Source organism: Eurypyga helias, unplaced genomic scaffold (assembly GCF_000690775.1).
Source record: "Eurypyga helias isolate BGI_N326 unplaced genomic scaffold, ASM69077v1 scaffold7677, whole genome shotgun sequence".
Taxonomy (NCBI): Eukaryota; Metazoa; Chordata; class Aves; order Eurypygiformes; family Eurypygidae; genus Eurypyga; species Eurypyga helias.
In genome coordinates this window covers 1-15,034 of record NW_010259808.1, presented here as the reverse complement: position 1 = coordinate 15,034, position 15,034 = coordinate 1, and the positions used below count along the sequence as shown (strand labels likewise).

The window sequence follows — 15,034 nt, the reverse complement described above, 5'->3', positions numbered from 1 at the left end:
TTTAACTAATTCATTTTACAACAGTAAGCTAACACAGAGGTTGACTATTTTAACACAGACACCTAGAAAATATGTAGAACTGTTCTGTAATACCACTAGTCAGCTTTCTAATAGAAAAAAATAAAAAGAAAGAAAACTCTTATCTTTCTTCTGTTTCACAGCTGTCAGTGTCCAGGCAGATGGCAAGGACAAAATGTAATTTAGTCAGAATTCATTAAGTACAATTAGGCAATCTGATAGCAATATAAAAGATTAAGACGGACATCTGAGCTAGGAGGTGTCAAAGACGGCACCTGTTTGCTTCGTTCAAAAATAATGAAGAAAGAAAACCATCTTTGTTAACAGCTACTCTACTGGCAAAGTCAGTTACCTGCAGGAACAGACCTGTGTGATACAACACTGGGCTACGGTTGCACGTGAACAGTCACGCAGAGAAAAATTCAACGCTCTGCCTGGTAAAATTTAGCTACCGTTAATGTGATTAATGTGACTTATCCCAAACAAGGCATAATGTTTTTTAAAAAGAAGGCCTAAAACCTCTTAACCTTCCAGTGTTAGCATTTCTGTTTAGTTACAGGAAAAAATTGGAAACACTTGTTTTGTTGATTTTTTGCAAGGACACCTATCATTAGATGGGTTGTCAGGACATGTAATACTTACGTATATTCTGTCCTTACTGTACCGAACTTTGATATTATGGAGGAGAGTGGCCTCGTTTAAATACATAAGGGAACCTGCAAGTAAAAGACAATTAGATACCATTAAGAGCTCAGGACTAAAAACTAAATCTTAGGATTAAGGAGAATTTTGCCTCCCTTCTCTTTGGTTACAGTTTAATCCCATCAATTCTTTAGACTGTCTTAAGGGAGAACAGCTGACTCAATATACGCTTTAAAAACCTGTTCTTTACTGTGAAACTGGAGGTACAGAAAGTTGCTGAACAAAGAGCCAGACTCCAGAACTCTCCACACAGGCGCTGCTCGGCATAAGCTCCCTTTTACCAGCCTTTCAGACGAACATGGTGCGTCTCCCTCCAGGCTGACCCATAAGCACAGAAACTGATGCCTACCAAAATCCCTAACACTAACTGCTTCCTTCCTTACAGCTCCCCTCTCCGATCTCGGCCACAGTGTCCCCAGGGTAATGCCACCCAACTGACGTTTACAATAACTGCTGGTTCCTGGTGATTTTCAGCTGTTTCCATCCACCGATTCAATCAGGAAGCAATGTCTAGAGGCAGCAGCAGGCATCACTATCCCTAAACCAACTAGGGGCACTGCTTTTTACACAGCCTCTGTTTTCAAATATGCTCAATCCTCTTTTTCCTGCCACTTATAATTCAAGCGCACAACACTGTTTTGTCTAGGTACAACTGACTGACAACCATACTGGCAAACCTTACAATATTAGCACATCTGACTGCTGCTGGAGCAAGTACTGTGCCTGCAATAGTCACTGCTACCCTGCACCTCACACAAGGGCCACATATGCACCTCTTGTCTATAATGACCAACAAAGTTATTTCTCAAGTTGGACTGATGCCTTTTGTTCAGGACCTCAGCATAGAAAAATGTATTCCAACCTGCTTACACCAATGTGCAAGAAAGGCTGCCGGTTCTTTCAACCTAAAGTCAACCTGCCTACCATCCTGCCCTGCCAGCATGCCTGAAGCTCAGTAAGCAGCTCTGAACACAGAATCATAGAATGACAGAATGGTTTGGGATGGAAGGGACCTTGAAGACCATCTAGTTCCACCCCCCCTGCCATGGGCAGGGACACCTTCCACTAGACCAGGTTGCTCAAAGCCTCATCCAGCCTGGCCTTGAACACTTCCAGGGATGGGGCATCCACAGCTTCTCTTGACAACCTGTTCCAGTGCCTCACCAATCCTTCAATGCTCCTTCTGCTGAAACAAATGATACTGGCAAAGGACAATGGGAGTTTCTCAAGAGTATCTGAGTTTTTGCTGTCAATCTTCTACCCTGGTCCTGACCACCACAGACTTTTCCCTGTCATCCCAGCAGATCCACATCCCCACCAACCACACTATCACTGGTACATGCAGCAACTGAGTGCAGGTGCCCAAGACTTCTCCTCCTCCCGTCCTCAGGCACGCTCAGTCCCCAGGGCTGAGAAAATTGGACCACAAATTGCAGGTCTGCCTCCACCTCTTTCTGCCTTCACCTCTTTTAACAAGCTCATCCCAAGAGAAAGAGACATTAGAATGAAAACAGGCCAGAAACTCCTGCCTGCTCTAATGAATGTTAAAATCTCCTTCTCCCCTTGTGTAAGCCTTGTGAAGGGCAGGGTGTTAACTTTCAAAGTTTGCAAATTTTTAAGTCACTTAGATTCTCAGTCTTGAGTTCAGAAACTACTATACATTAATCGTCTACATACACTTAAACGATCCTATCCTTTGACTTCATTGCAGTATGCTTCAAAGGAAAGAGTCATCAGGTAAGCATCCTAATAAAAACTTGATAATTATCTAAACAACAAAGGACCCGAGACTTCAGTGCATCCCCAGTGCTCACTTTGCAAAAGGATTCCAGCCTTAAAGCAGTTATACCTGCAGATTCAGTGCATAATGGGAGCTTGCTCCCTGAGGGAATGTGGCTGCCTTCATTCAAGACATGCAAACTAAGGCTTCTGTCAGCAACTTTAAAATGCATCTTCTTAAAATAAATCCTTTAAAAGAGACATTCATATCCAGAGGCAAAAGAAGTCACCTTAGAGACAATTCAGAATATTCATATGGCTCATGCCTAAATATAACCAGTGTATGCATGTGCATTTAACAGACCATATATTTACTCAGACACACACAAAGTTCACAGCAGTAAAGGCAGGCACAAAAAGCAAGGAAATATCAACGTCAGATTTACTCACACCAGCTCTCCTGTGCACATGATGAAGCAGGCTTTGTATGGAAAATATTCTTATCAAGTAATTGCAAGGCTCAAACTATTTTTTATAAGATACTTACCTGATCCCCTGCCCCCCTTCATTTTCCTTTAAACTGTTTCATCACAGAAATTTCAAAGGAAAAAAAAAATCTTTTTCTTGGCAATAAAAATTGAAAACTTCACATATGTTGACGAACCCCAAAAACTGAATGGTGCTTGGGGCCAGCAGGGAGAAAAAGGGTGTGAATCACAAAAAAAGGTAGTTGTAAATGCTTTGTCTCTGTACTGTTTGCAATATGTACTGAAGATTCACATTTAAGGAAGGGCTAGATCCTCTAAAAGGTGTCCCTTGCAGCAAATGCATTTGGGATATTAAAGACTAAGGGTGCAAAAAAGCAATACTTCAGCAAATTACTTCCTAGAAGGGAGTTAATCACTAAAGCATAGGTTGGAATGCTAAGTGCATTATTAACTAGTTTTTCAAGATTCTTCAGAACAGTATTATAAGGAGAGACTGACTGAAAGCACTTAAAGAGCAATGTGCTAAAGATAAATGCACTCTGTCAGAGAAGGAAAATGAACTTGGGGTTCACGTATCATGGAGATAAACCTCAACTACTAAGCAAAAAAGAGAGAATACATTAGAAAAGGCCAAAGCATTTTTAAAATCTTACATTGTACTCAGTAAGCCAAAGAAGGCAATTTCTCTAATAGAAAGACTATTTTAACTTAATTAAAAGTGTATTTTGCTGGAGTCTCAAATTATTTCCATAATCTGATTCCAAATTTCAACTCCCTGACACTAGGACCTTGAGGTGCCAGGATACCCTAGTAAAATCACTCTGGTGGATGCACAGATTTCCCTTCCCTAACAAACATCATGTACAGAGAATACAGATACCAGCTCTGAAAAGTTTCAACCCAAGTAATGTTTGCAAAAATAAATGCAACTGCAGAACAAGGCTACCAGCTTGGTTCCACCTGTAATGACACTGTACCGTCAGATCACAAGCCACAGGTCTCACCATCTTCTTCCCTATGAAGCAACGGTAACAGCTGTATTGCCTGTCACAAGATAGAAACGCTAACCCCTTTTCAAAACAGGAATTGTGGTTAAATCACCTGAACAACTTTCAAACTCCTAGCCTCAACTTTAAGTGAACCATAGAATGGTTTGGGTTGGAAGGGACCTTAAAGACCATCTAGTTCCAACCCCCCTGCCATGGGCAGGGACACCTTCCACTAGACCAGGTTGCTCAAAGCCTCATCCAGCCTGGCCTTGAACACTTCCAGGGATGGGGCATCCACAGCTTCTCTGGGCAACCTGTTCCAGTGCCTCACCACCCTCTCCATGAAGGATTTCTTCCTGATATTTAATCTAAACCTCCCCACTTTCAATTTAAATCTGTTACCCCTTGTTCTGTCACTACAGGCCCTTGTAAAAAGTCCCCTCTCAGCTTCCTTGTAGACCTCCTTCAGGTACTGGAAGGTGCAATAAGGTCTCCCCGGAGCCTCCTCTTCTCCAGGCTGAACAAGCCCAGTTCTCTCAGCCTGTCCCCATAGCAGAGCTGCTCCAGCCCTCTGAGCATCTTCGTGGCTCTCTGAACTCACTGCAAAAGGTCTATGCCCTTCTTGTGCTGGGGACCCCACAGCTGGATGCAGTACTGGAGGTGAGGGTCTCACAAGAGCAGAGTAGATGGGGAGAATCCCCTCCCTCGACCTGCTGGCCACGCTTCTCCTGATACAGCCCAGGATACGGTTGGCTTTCTGGGCTGCCAGCGCACACTGCCGGCTCATGTTCAGCTTCTGTACTTGTGCTTGGGATTGCCCCGACCCAGGTGCAGGACCTTGCACTTGGCCTTGTTGAACTCCATGAGGTTGGCAGTGGCCCACCTCTCCAGCCTGTCCAGGTCCCTCTGGATGGCATCCCTTCCCTCCAGTGTGTCAACCGCACCACACAGCTTGGTGTCATCAGCAAACTTGCTGAGGGTGCACTCGATCCCACCATCCATGTCACTAACAACACTCTCTGAGTGCGACCATCCAGCCAGTTCCTTATCCACTGAGTGGTTCATCCGTCAAATCCCTGTCTCTCCAATTTAGAGACAGGGATGTCATATGGGGCAGCGTCAAAGAAGAACAGTAGAAGATAACTTTGTAAATGGTGGGCAAAAGTATCAGTATTTTCTCCAGCCAGTAAACACCATGGAAAACGTTGAAAAGAATTGCCTTGATAAGGTTTTCAAGACAGGAGAGGCTCTGTGATTTGCTCACACAGACCAACAGCAGCAAAATATTTGTTTAACAGTTCTCTAAAAGCTGATGCTAGTGCTTACTCACTTTTCTTGGCACCCTCTCCCCTTTCCACAGATTTGAATACTGTGTTTGTTTCCACACATGTAACTATATTTAACAAAATAAAGTCCCTGCAGATCAACACTGAAGTTTATTACACAAGTTCACCTCAAAACTCCTTCTCCAACAGAACTCCTATATTCAATTCATATCTTAATATTTAATATTTCTATCTTAAAATTTATTTTCAATTACCTGTATTTCCACAGGAATGCTATCTGAGAAACGGGCAACATTCCGGAAAATGCTGTACAATACAGCTGCTGATAAAGCAACTAATTAACAACTGCTGCACTCTAAAAGCTATAGTCAACCCCCATCACGCTAAATGCAGTCGATCCTGATGCCATTAGGTGACATCTGATACATATCTGAAGTCAAGTGACAGTTATATGTGGGAATAACACAACTGTGACTTCCTCTGAAGTGTTCAACTGAAAACCAACAAACACAGTAAATGATGTTTAAAATGGGCTTACTTTAAGAGGTTTAAAGGACCAGTAGAAGTCATACATAAATTCAAGCAAAGAAGCAAAACAAAGGCTACAAGGAAGAAACAGGAAGCTTGTAAGGAAACGATACTCTCTTCTACACAGATTTTTTTTTTCAAATGCATAATTTATTTTTAAATTCATAACTTACAATTATCTTCTACATCCTTTTTGCTGTCCTCTTCCGCAGGAAACACTTGATTGATAGCAGCCTGGAATGTCTGTCAGATGAAAAACATTAACACTGTCAGAATTCCATAAAAACAGAAATGCAGTTCAGAGATGTCTGATGCGATGACACAAGTAAGGGCCACTGTAATTGTGCCTGGTTTAAAATGCAGTTGCCAACTTTATACTTCAGCATTGGAAATTTTACTGAGTTACAACGTGCAGCTAGGAGCTGCTGCATTTACATTACTAGACTACATCATAAAAATGCAGTAACTGTAATATGTATTTTTATTGCAATAACATTTGATGCTCGTTTCCAAAATTGCATGTAATATTGGGTAATATAAAAAATAAGGATTAAGAAAAAAGAGTACTGCAAAGGGAACAGCATTGCAAAGGACACACAACTTCCTCAGTTTTGCAAAGAAGCACGAAGAATAAAAAACATTTGTTCAGTCCAAAGACTGTGCTGTCATTATCATATGCTGTTTTAAAAAATTCCTTAAAATATAAATGTTCCAAACATAATACCCTCTGTATCCCCAAATACTGTAGATTTGGTTGTTACTTGTTGGGTTTTTTTCTTCAACAGATCAGCATTACAGTAAAACAAGACCTTCCTTCAACCCCTGTACTCCAGTTATATAAAACAGCCAAAACAGCCATTTATCAAGGGTTCACGTCCAACTGAAAAAAATCATAGCAAAAGCAACTTTGTTTTTTCTTTATTCTCCAGAATTTATGTTGTTGTAAAAAGGAAGGAAGAACATCCCAGCACAGACCTATTACAGCCTCTGCACAAAAATACCTGTTGTGAGAGGTAGGCTTGTAATTATACTTTTTTTGTTGACTGTAGTAATAGCTTGTTTGAGCTACCTATGAAGGAACAAAAACCCTGTTGCACCAATTAAACACAACCGTTGCCGTGCTGCTGCCGGCACAGTCTCCTTTTCCCTATGGAAATGGAGACAAGAAGTCTAGTCTAATATTTGAAAAGGCAACCAAATGGATCTAAAGAATGAACTCAACAAACAAACACATTTGCTTGCTTAGCACCGTACTCAGCAAGGCAATCCCAGGAGAAACATCTCACGCTGACGTTTAGGAGGAATACAGCAACTTGCTCCAGCACAACAGACACAACGTGAGAGCTCTTGCAGCTTACACCATCATGAAGAGCTACAAATTCCAACTCTCTCTGAAGTGGGAAGGGTTAAAAATGTCTTGGAGCAAAATTAATTGCTGCCAGTCGGAACACAGTAAGTCTACAATACTCCTTCCGTACAAGTTATGATAAAATACACCATTTGTAGTCATAATAAATTATATTTTGTCATCCCCTTATCAGGATCTAATGCAGAAAACCATGCACAAGAAGCTTTCCTTAGGGAAACAGAGCTGCTCAATGATGCTGGAATGTCTGAACGTCCCACAGACCAACCTCCTCCAAAATATCAGAGCCCGGTGGAATCGTGGAGGACCAGAGCATATTTACCTGCCTCAGAAAGTTGCCAGCTGCTGTTCAGAATTTCAGCAGGGCAGAGATCTCCCCCTCTCACAATACTGCAGTTCAAACATATTATCCTAGTCATTTTCTCTGCAGGTTTGTCACCGACCAAGGCATATCTCACCGGGCAAAGCTATATTTGAACACAGCACATTCCCACATCATCAGTTCACTGTGCATGAAACAGTGGGAAAAAAGTCTAAAACCGGCATGACTGGCTTCACAAAAATCTAACTCCACTTCTCGTTCTTGTGTGCTGATGTGTAACCCAAGTTTAACCAGTAACAACAACAGAATTTTTAATTCCACGGGAGAGAACGTACACGACACCCAGCTATTCTGTAAGGCTCGTCACAAGTCTCTGGCACTTTAACATTTCATGGATATAAAACCAGCCATACTAGAGCGATCCCAAAAGAGGAAAGAAGAGCTTTTTCAATGTCCTCACCACTCAACCTTCTGATCCCAGACAAATTTCAATGAGAAAAATAATGAGAATTCATGCTGTATTATGTCCTCCTTCATTATTTTTGCTTAATGTGAATTGTGAATTAATTTCTAGGATATTTCAGGTGTGATAAAACAAATAAGCAATATGAAGAAGACTTATCTGAAAGCTGGGGGGGATTTGTAGAGGGGCTTTTTTTCCCCTCTTTGTAATGAAGCAGCCCTGGAAAACCAACGGTAATCTTAACTATTCTCCCAGAAACTAGATGAGTGAAAAAAGATATCTTTCCATTCAAGCAGTATCTTCTTTCTACCATGTAACCCAATACGTGTAACCATGCCTCCCTTTATCCTTCCAGATACAGGCAGGAGACATCCCCACTCCCAGCCGTGTTTCACAAACCACCCTAAAGGAGCACAACCGCTGTGTAAGACAGACAAGAACTCGTCTCTTTGGCTCAAGCAAGCTGCCCTCACTGCTCCCTCAGCCTCAAACGCTGAACTTTGGACATTCTGATCCTTACTTTCAAAGTAAATTTATTCCTTTGTACTTAGCCCAGGAAAATACCTTTCTGGTTATTCACAGCATACCAGAGCAGGTGCCCCAGAAAGCCCTCCGTGACCCTTCGGAACTGGCGCAGAGCCATGAGGTGCCTCAGAGCAGATGGCAGGAGGGGTGTCAGCAGGTACCTGCAGCACCACACGCCCTCCCAACAACTGCCAGAAACTCGCTACTGCTGATGCTCTAGGAAACTCCTCAGTGCCTTGAGGATCCTGGGATAACATCTCAGGGTGCAAGTCCCTCTGAGACATTTCTTTCTAATTGCTTTCCTTACATTTTCTACCTCCAGGAAAAGAGTAAATTCCCTGTTTGGCAATTCCGCTGTCATTCGCCTTCTCCCCTGCATCACGCAGCACAACAAAGTAAGATACATGCAAGAGGATCTGAGTTAGGATTCCCAGGAAGTCCAGAAAAGCCCACTCCAAGCGAAATGTAAATGCAACACTAGTTAACAACTGGCTGCCTTTCTACCTGCCTCCTTTCTTGCACACCAGCATGCGACTGCTGGTGGGAGTCGTGACAGGGTCCCCAGCCCCGGGCCCCTGCTCTGGTTTGGAGCCCATCCTCAGGGCAGCGCTCCAGCCCGACGTGGGACGATGCTCATGAGCAAACCACTCTCCAGCTGCTCTGTTTTCCTTCCAGTCATGGCATTTATCAGCCTTGCAAGCCGATGAGCTAGTTTTTGGGGAGTAGCTCCCACAGTGTAACACACGCATGCTCTGTTCTGATAACACTTTCTGGTTTACTCTTTCTGGTACAAGGCAAGCAAGGTGACTCAGATCCCAACCTCTCCTCAGAAACGCAGCCTCCACACGGAAACGCCGTTCTTAACCCTGCGTGGGCTGCCGTACTCCAAACTGCTCCTGCTGGTTTGTAGGTAAATCAGTGTGTTGGGCAACTACCTTCACCCAGTCTGGACTGGGTGACTTGCTTTCATAATACAGAGCAATCTACGGCCACGAAGGCCTCAGGTCCTTGTCCTCCTGCCATCCTGAAAACTTTCCACTTCTTCATTTTTAAGGTGGATCCATTCTCTGACCTGTGGCACGCACAGCTCAGGAAGGTCAAAGCTAGCTACAGGTAGGGAAGGGAGGGGAGAGTTGAAGACATCATAAAACTGCTGCCTTGCAGCCTTTATTGCAGTTATTAACAGCATATTTTAATTAACCATTAAGTGGCATAAAAGGCAATAATCAAACATATGCATACACATTTTCTTTTCAGGCTGTGATCTCTGGTAAACTACCAGCACCTACAGAGAATACCTATGACATGTTAATGACCCAGATTAAAAAATAATAAGTGACACTGCCCAGGTATGTTTACCAGATCAGGTTACTCCTCCCTGTAATTATCATGGGCAACCTGGAACTGCTGGATCACTCCTTACGGAACAGCAGTTTTGAACTATCATTTTAAGTAAACGAAGTTTGATAATAATGGGTATTAATGCTGACTACTTCAAATTAATGGTCTAAGCACACAACAACAGACTCTTCGTTAAAAGGCAAGAAGCAATGAGAAACATTTCACTATAAAAAGAAACCAATGACACCTTGAAGTGACTGAGAAGGTAATCAGAAAAATGTTTTACTCCACCCCTATTAACAGAAGGAAGTTAGATAATTAGAAATGTAGGACCATAATCTCAACGGTATTTAAACTGTGCAGTGTTTCATCTAAGGGAACAATGAACATTTGCCCTTAATTGATCTGCTTAATTCAAGAAAACAGTAAACAGCAGAATAACAAACTTTCTAGACAAGAGGTTGTTTGTTGGGAACCATGAAGCAAAATATTTGTATTTTAGGTTTTTTTGGTTTTAAAAAAAAAAAAAAAAAGAAATGAAACAAACACACAAAACCAAACCTTCCTGAAAGGAGCAGATGTTAGAAATAAATGGAGGCTCAGGAACCTTCTTAGTGCCTGTTTCTGTTCAAATATACAGACTTATGCTCTTGATCACATCAGAACCGTGTGGGGATATAAACAGAAATAGTGGTGGGTGCCAAAATCTTCCAGTCAGTTAATGACTACTTAGACACCGGTTTGAAATAGTTAATATTCTGAATAATTTTCTCTTCCCCAAACTGAGGAACACATACTACTCCTCTAACCCTACAGACTTTATCTCTCACACACAAAAATCAGACATTACATTTGCTTTATATTTCTACGGAAAGCAAAATGAACTTCCTCTCCAAGATGTAGAAAAAAGAAAGCCTACAAACAAAGGAAAAACTGCTGCATAACCTTCTGACCTGTGACAAAGCATTCTCTATTATTGCTGGCGTGAAAAAAGTAGTAACAAAAAAAATTGTCTCTTCACACCTAAGACACAGAAAGGACAAAGCTGTTAGAAAGGGCATGTATCACATACTCACAGTCAAAAATCACAACTTTTAAAACAGTGTCTGATCTTATTCCAGCTAGTAAAAAACAGGATGCTGACCACCTGAATTAGGATAATTGGTAGATACAAGGTACTTCTGTAAAAAACGTCATTTAATTACAACATATTGAATCTGAAAGATGTCATGATAAATGAAACAGTTGGAACACACTAATTAGGATGAATCAGGACTCCATTTTTAAAGTTACTTTTATTTTGCCTTTGATATGATGTAGCAATTCATAGGACTTTTGTTTGACATTGTGTTACTTCTCAAGGTACTCGAGATAAGAGGATTCATCACTCAGTCTTTATGAGTCTAACAGTAAGGTGTCTAATCTAAGCCAGAGACTAGGACACCCCTGTAGGACACTCATTCTCTGCACCTAAGGGAAAAGAGAGAAGCTAAATCTCAGCAGTAGACTCTTAATTTTTCTAAATTAGAGACTGGTTAAGTATACAGTACTGAATCAAATGGCTACGGAGATAGAATCATAGAATCACAGAATGGTTTGGGCTGGAAGGGACCTTAAAGACCATCTAGTTTCAACCCCCCTGCCATGGGCAGGGACACCTTCCACTTGACAAGGCGTCTCAAAAGCCTCATCCAGCCTGGCCTTGAACACTTCCAGGGATGGGGCATCCACAGCTTCTCTGGGCAACCTGTTCCAGATTCAATCCTTCTTTCATGAGCACATGCAGATAACGGACAGAAAGAAAGCACTCCTCATCAGTGGCACATTTCATTTGCAATGCAAGCTAAACCTAAACAAAGATTCTTAGCCAGAGAAAACAGGTTTCCCGCTCCTTTGGGTTGTATGTAATGGTACATACCAGTAAAGATCTGGCCTACTGGTAAACCAGTTTTTGTAAGGCTTTCCTCTGTTCCTTTGCTTGTGAGAAACACTTACCTTGCCTTTCTGATTCAGAGGTTCAATAGTTAAGTTGTCAGTGCCAATGTCCACTATCATCCCCATCTGAAACCCATCAGTTGGGTGTGGAGCCCAAACGGGCTTCCCGTCTTCCATTGTGGGATCTATCCAGTATTTCCTGTAAGAAAATAAAAATTAAACAAAAAAGTTTGCATACGAATTTAGTAAGCTATCAAGATTCACTATACACACTGTAGTTTATTATGTTTATTCCTGTTACTCCGTGTGGAAGTACCCAGCCTGTCGGGACAACGTTCATGAGCCTTTTTCCAACCTGTGACACGTTGTTTACAGAGGACCACCTCTGACCTGGGTACGGAGAAGATCAAAGAACAGATTGGGGAGTCCACAGACTAATCCCTGCAGCTCTTTTCCCCAGTTTCCCTAACTTGTGAACAAAAATGGGGGTCTATCTCACGACCAAAATAGAAGCACAAGACATTCCAAGCTGAGACGATAGTAGGAGCGTGTATATACATACATATATGTGTGTGTACATGTATGCACAGACACATATATGCACACAGTGGGACACTTGCTGTACCTGATTTGGTGTGCAAATAGTTGGAATTCCTGTAAGAGGCACATGTCAAGGCATGTGAGCAGAAACACAGGCTCTTGTCATTTCAGATGAATGAATGTGCCTGCTCTTTTCAAGTGGCTGGGCTTATGGCTCTTAAATAACCCACAAATATATTCAGTGACAATTGATTTAGCATATTACAAGCTTTTGAGAGCCTGACCTCTGCTATTAGAATATTACAACTCTGCCTCTTATGGAACACCAACCTTACTTTCTATAAACACGTGATGTGAAAAATCACTGCAGAGGAATCTACGGTCTGCAAGTGAAACAGAGGCAAAGGCCGAGACGCTCAAACCCTAGGCTCCTCCAGTTATGCAGCTAACTAAGCTCCCCATTAAAAGGAGTGTTTGCTTGCATGCAATGCTCATTGAAAAAGGATTGCTCAGGAAAGCTGCCAGGATTGGCACACTCTGAATGGCTAACCGTGCCATTTCAAATACGCTGAACTGGTCTTCCAAAAAAAAAAAAAAAATCAAAAAAAAAACCCCAAAATACTTTATATCCTTACCCTAATAAGAATAGGGAGCCCATACAGTGAGCTGGAAAGGCTCACTTCTCCTGGCCATTTCTTACTCCTCTCCAGAACTGACTCACATAGTAAACCGACATGTTTTAGTGATTTCAATATTTGTGAAAAGTACCTCATATCACTAAGGTGTAACTTGCGTCTTTCAGCATGAACGAAACGAGCCTGCCAATCAGCAAAGAAAACACTGGCAGCAGGCTCCAAGAGTCTGTAAGCTAGAAAACGTCCCACATTTTTCCTTCTGATGTGGGAAAAGAAAAAGGAGCTCAGGAGTTTCTCACAACCAGGGAACGCTGCAGATCCCTTTGCCACGCGGCAAGGAAAAAGAGTCATCAGCCCACCCAAAAGCTGTACAGCCATGAGCAGCAAAGGACACTGGTCCCGCTGAGGATCTGCTGGGACATGCTGCACATAAATTGGTTTTTGCTGCCTCCGAGGACTTCAGAGAGGTTTGAAGAGAAGGAAGAGGCTGGCTGTGACTGCTTTGAGAATGCTCTTGTTCTTAACATCTTACTTGTCAAGGAATAAGACAATCTGCCATTAACTTTAATGTGAAATGATAGAAGATAAAAAGTAATTTTAAAGCAAACACTCAGAATGCAAAGTCAAATACCTTTTCCAATTAAGTAATGTTCTGAAGAGATGGAAAAAACTAACTATGGAGTTCTTAATTTAGTGTTGATACCTGGTTTAAATTTGCACAATTAAGCAGATTTCTTTCTCCCTGAATGCAGTTCACTTTGCAAGCTTATGAAGATTTTAACAAATGCTTCTGGTGTACTCTACTCATGGAATTCATGCTACTTAAAACATTGTATTTAATACAGGAAAACATGCAATTTACTTTTCCCCCCTGAACAGAGCATATTAACTTACTTTAATTACTCCTAGAAAGTTTATGTTCTAAAACCTCAAGTGTCACATTCACTTCTATTTACTTCAAACCTTTTGCCACATCCCGTGAACTCCACAAAACCCCGCCAACGTCACTGCGGGTTGCCAGCAGTGTACGATAAATCCTGTAGAACAACATCTGTATTCACTCACGATTGGCTGCTGGCCATTTTTTCTTCACTTTAGGATGCTGTAAATCAGTTCTAGTACACACCACAGGTTTTTTAAGCCAGATCTGACCTCAGAGTACAACTGCCATCGCGGGTAGAGTTGCTAAACAGCTGAGTTTATTTCTGGATATAACCAGGCCTTCATTTCTTCACAAGCCTATCATTTGCTTTTAAAGTACTAATTTGAACTAGCATTTAAGTGATATGTCACACAACCACTAAAAACAAGGCTCTGTTTTGCATCCCAAGTAGCATGGCCAGGGCTCCGGACGTAACCATGTCACACAAGAAACAAACCCTTAAATTACTGCCAACATCTCTGCCAAAAGTTAGAATCCAACCTCCCCATTTAGCATCCAGAGGCTTCTGCTTTGCTCACTGACACAGGCTTTTGCATTCTTAAGCCTACTTTGTGCTTTATTAATAAATTCTGGTAGGGGAACATCACGAGCTAAAAAAATCCTCTTGAAGGACAAAGCGGTGATTGAATTCAGCCACCACCAGGAAATGCATGTTTAAGAAAAATACCTGAGGCTGTGCAAACATTTAAGAATACACTGGATGAAAGCATCTATATACGAGTGTAGTAGTTATTCACAGGCCAATTACTTTTAATAAACACAATCTTCTGCCTGAGAAGTGGCACAAAACCAGTTGTAACATTTTGGTTTTTGGCATCACTCCATCACTGTCAGCCTGGACTCCGACAGGCAGCACATTAAAACTGGATACTGAAACTATCAGGTCATGCTCTATTATCTACCCCTCCAGCTGATGTAAACGCCACTGCCCTTGAGACAGATGCATGAAGTCTATTGTTGAACTAGCTCTTGAATAGCCGGTTTCCAGCCCAGCATTTTAAGGTGAAGAGAAACAAAAAAAAGTTCAAAGGTCAAGTACCTGATATAAAGTCCTTCAGAAAAAGGAAACAGCACTTTTTTTAAACACGAAACTATGCTTTACTAATTAAAACATACATATCTCACAGAGCAAACTGGGAAAAATAGAAATTTCAATGGAGAAACTTCAAATCATACTTCCCCCATAAAAAAACCAGCCCCAGTCTGGTTACAGACTATTCACTGTGGTCAATGG

The 15,034-nt window shown here is 41.8% G+C and overlaps 1 protein-coding gene across 1 annotated transcript in view; it reads right to left on the bottom strand.

Annotated features, from left to right (window-relative positions):
• The window catches only part of LOC104511970 (unconventional myosin-VI-like), a gene marked incomplete at its 3' end in the record, with an annotated part of 28,961 nt that extends 17,083 nt beyond the window's left edge, over positions 1-11,878 (bottom strand). The window contains exons 1-3 of the mRNA XM_010154779.1: positions 11,743-11,878; positions 5,904-5,973; positions 661-734 (exon numbers count right to left, since the gene is read on the bottom strand). Coding sequence (XP_010153081.1) covers positions 661-734; positions 5,904-5,973; positions 11,743-11,859 — 261 coding nt within the window. The remainder of the gene's footprint in view (positions 1-660; positions 735-5,903; positions 5,974-11,742) is intronic.
• Positions 11,879-15,034: the final 3,156 nt, after the last annotated feature.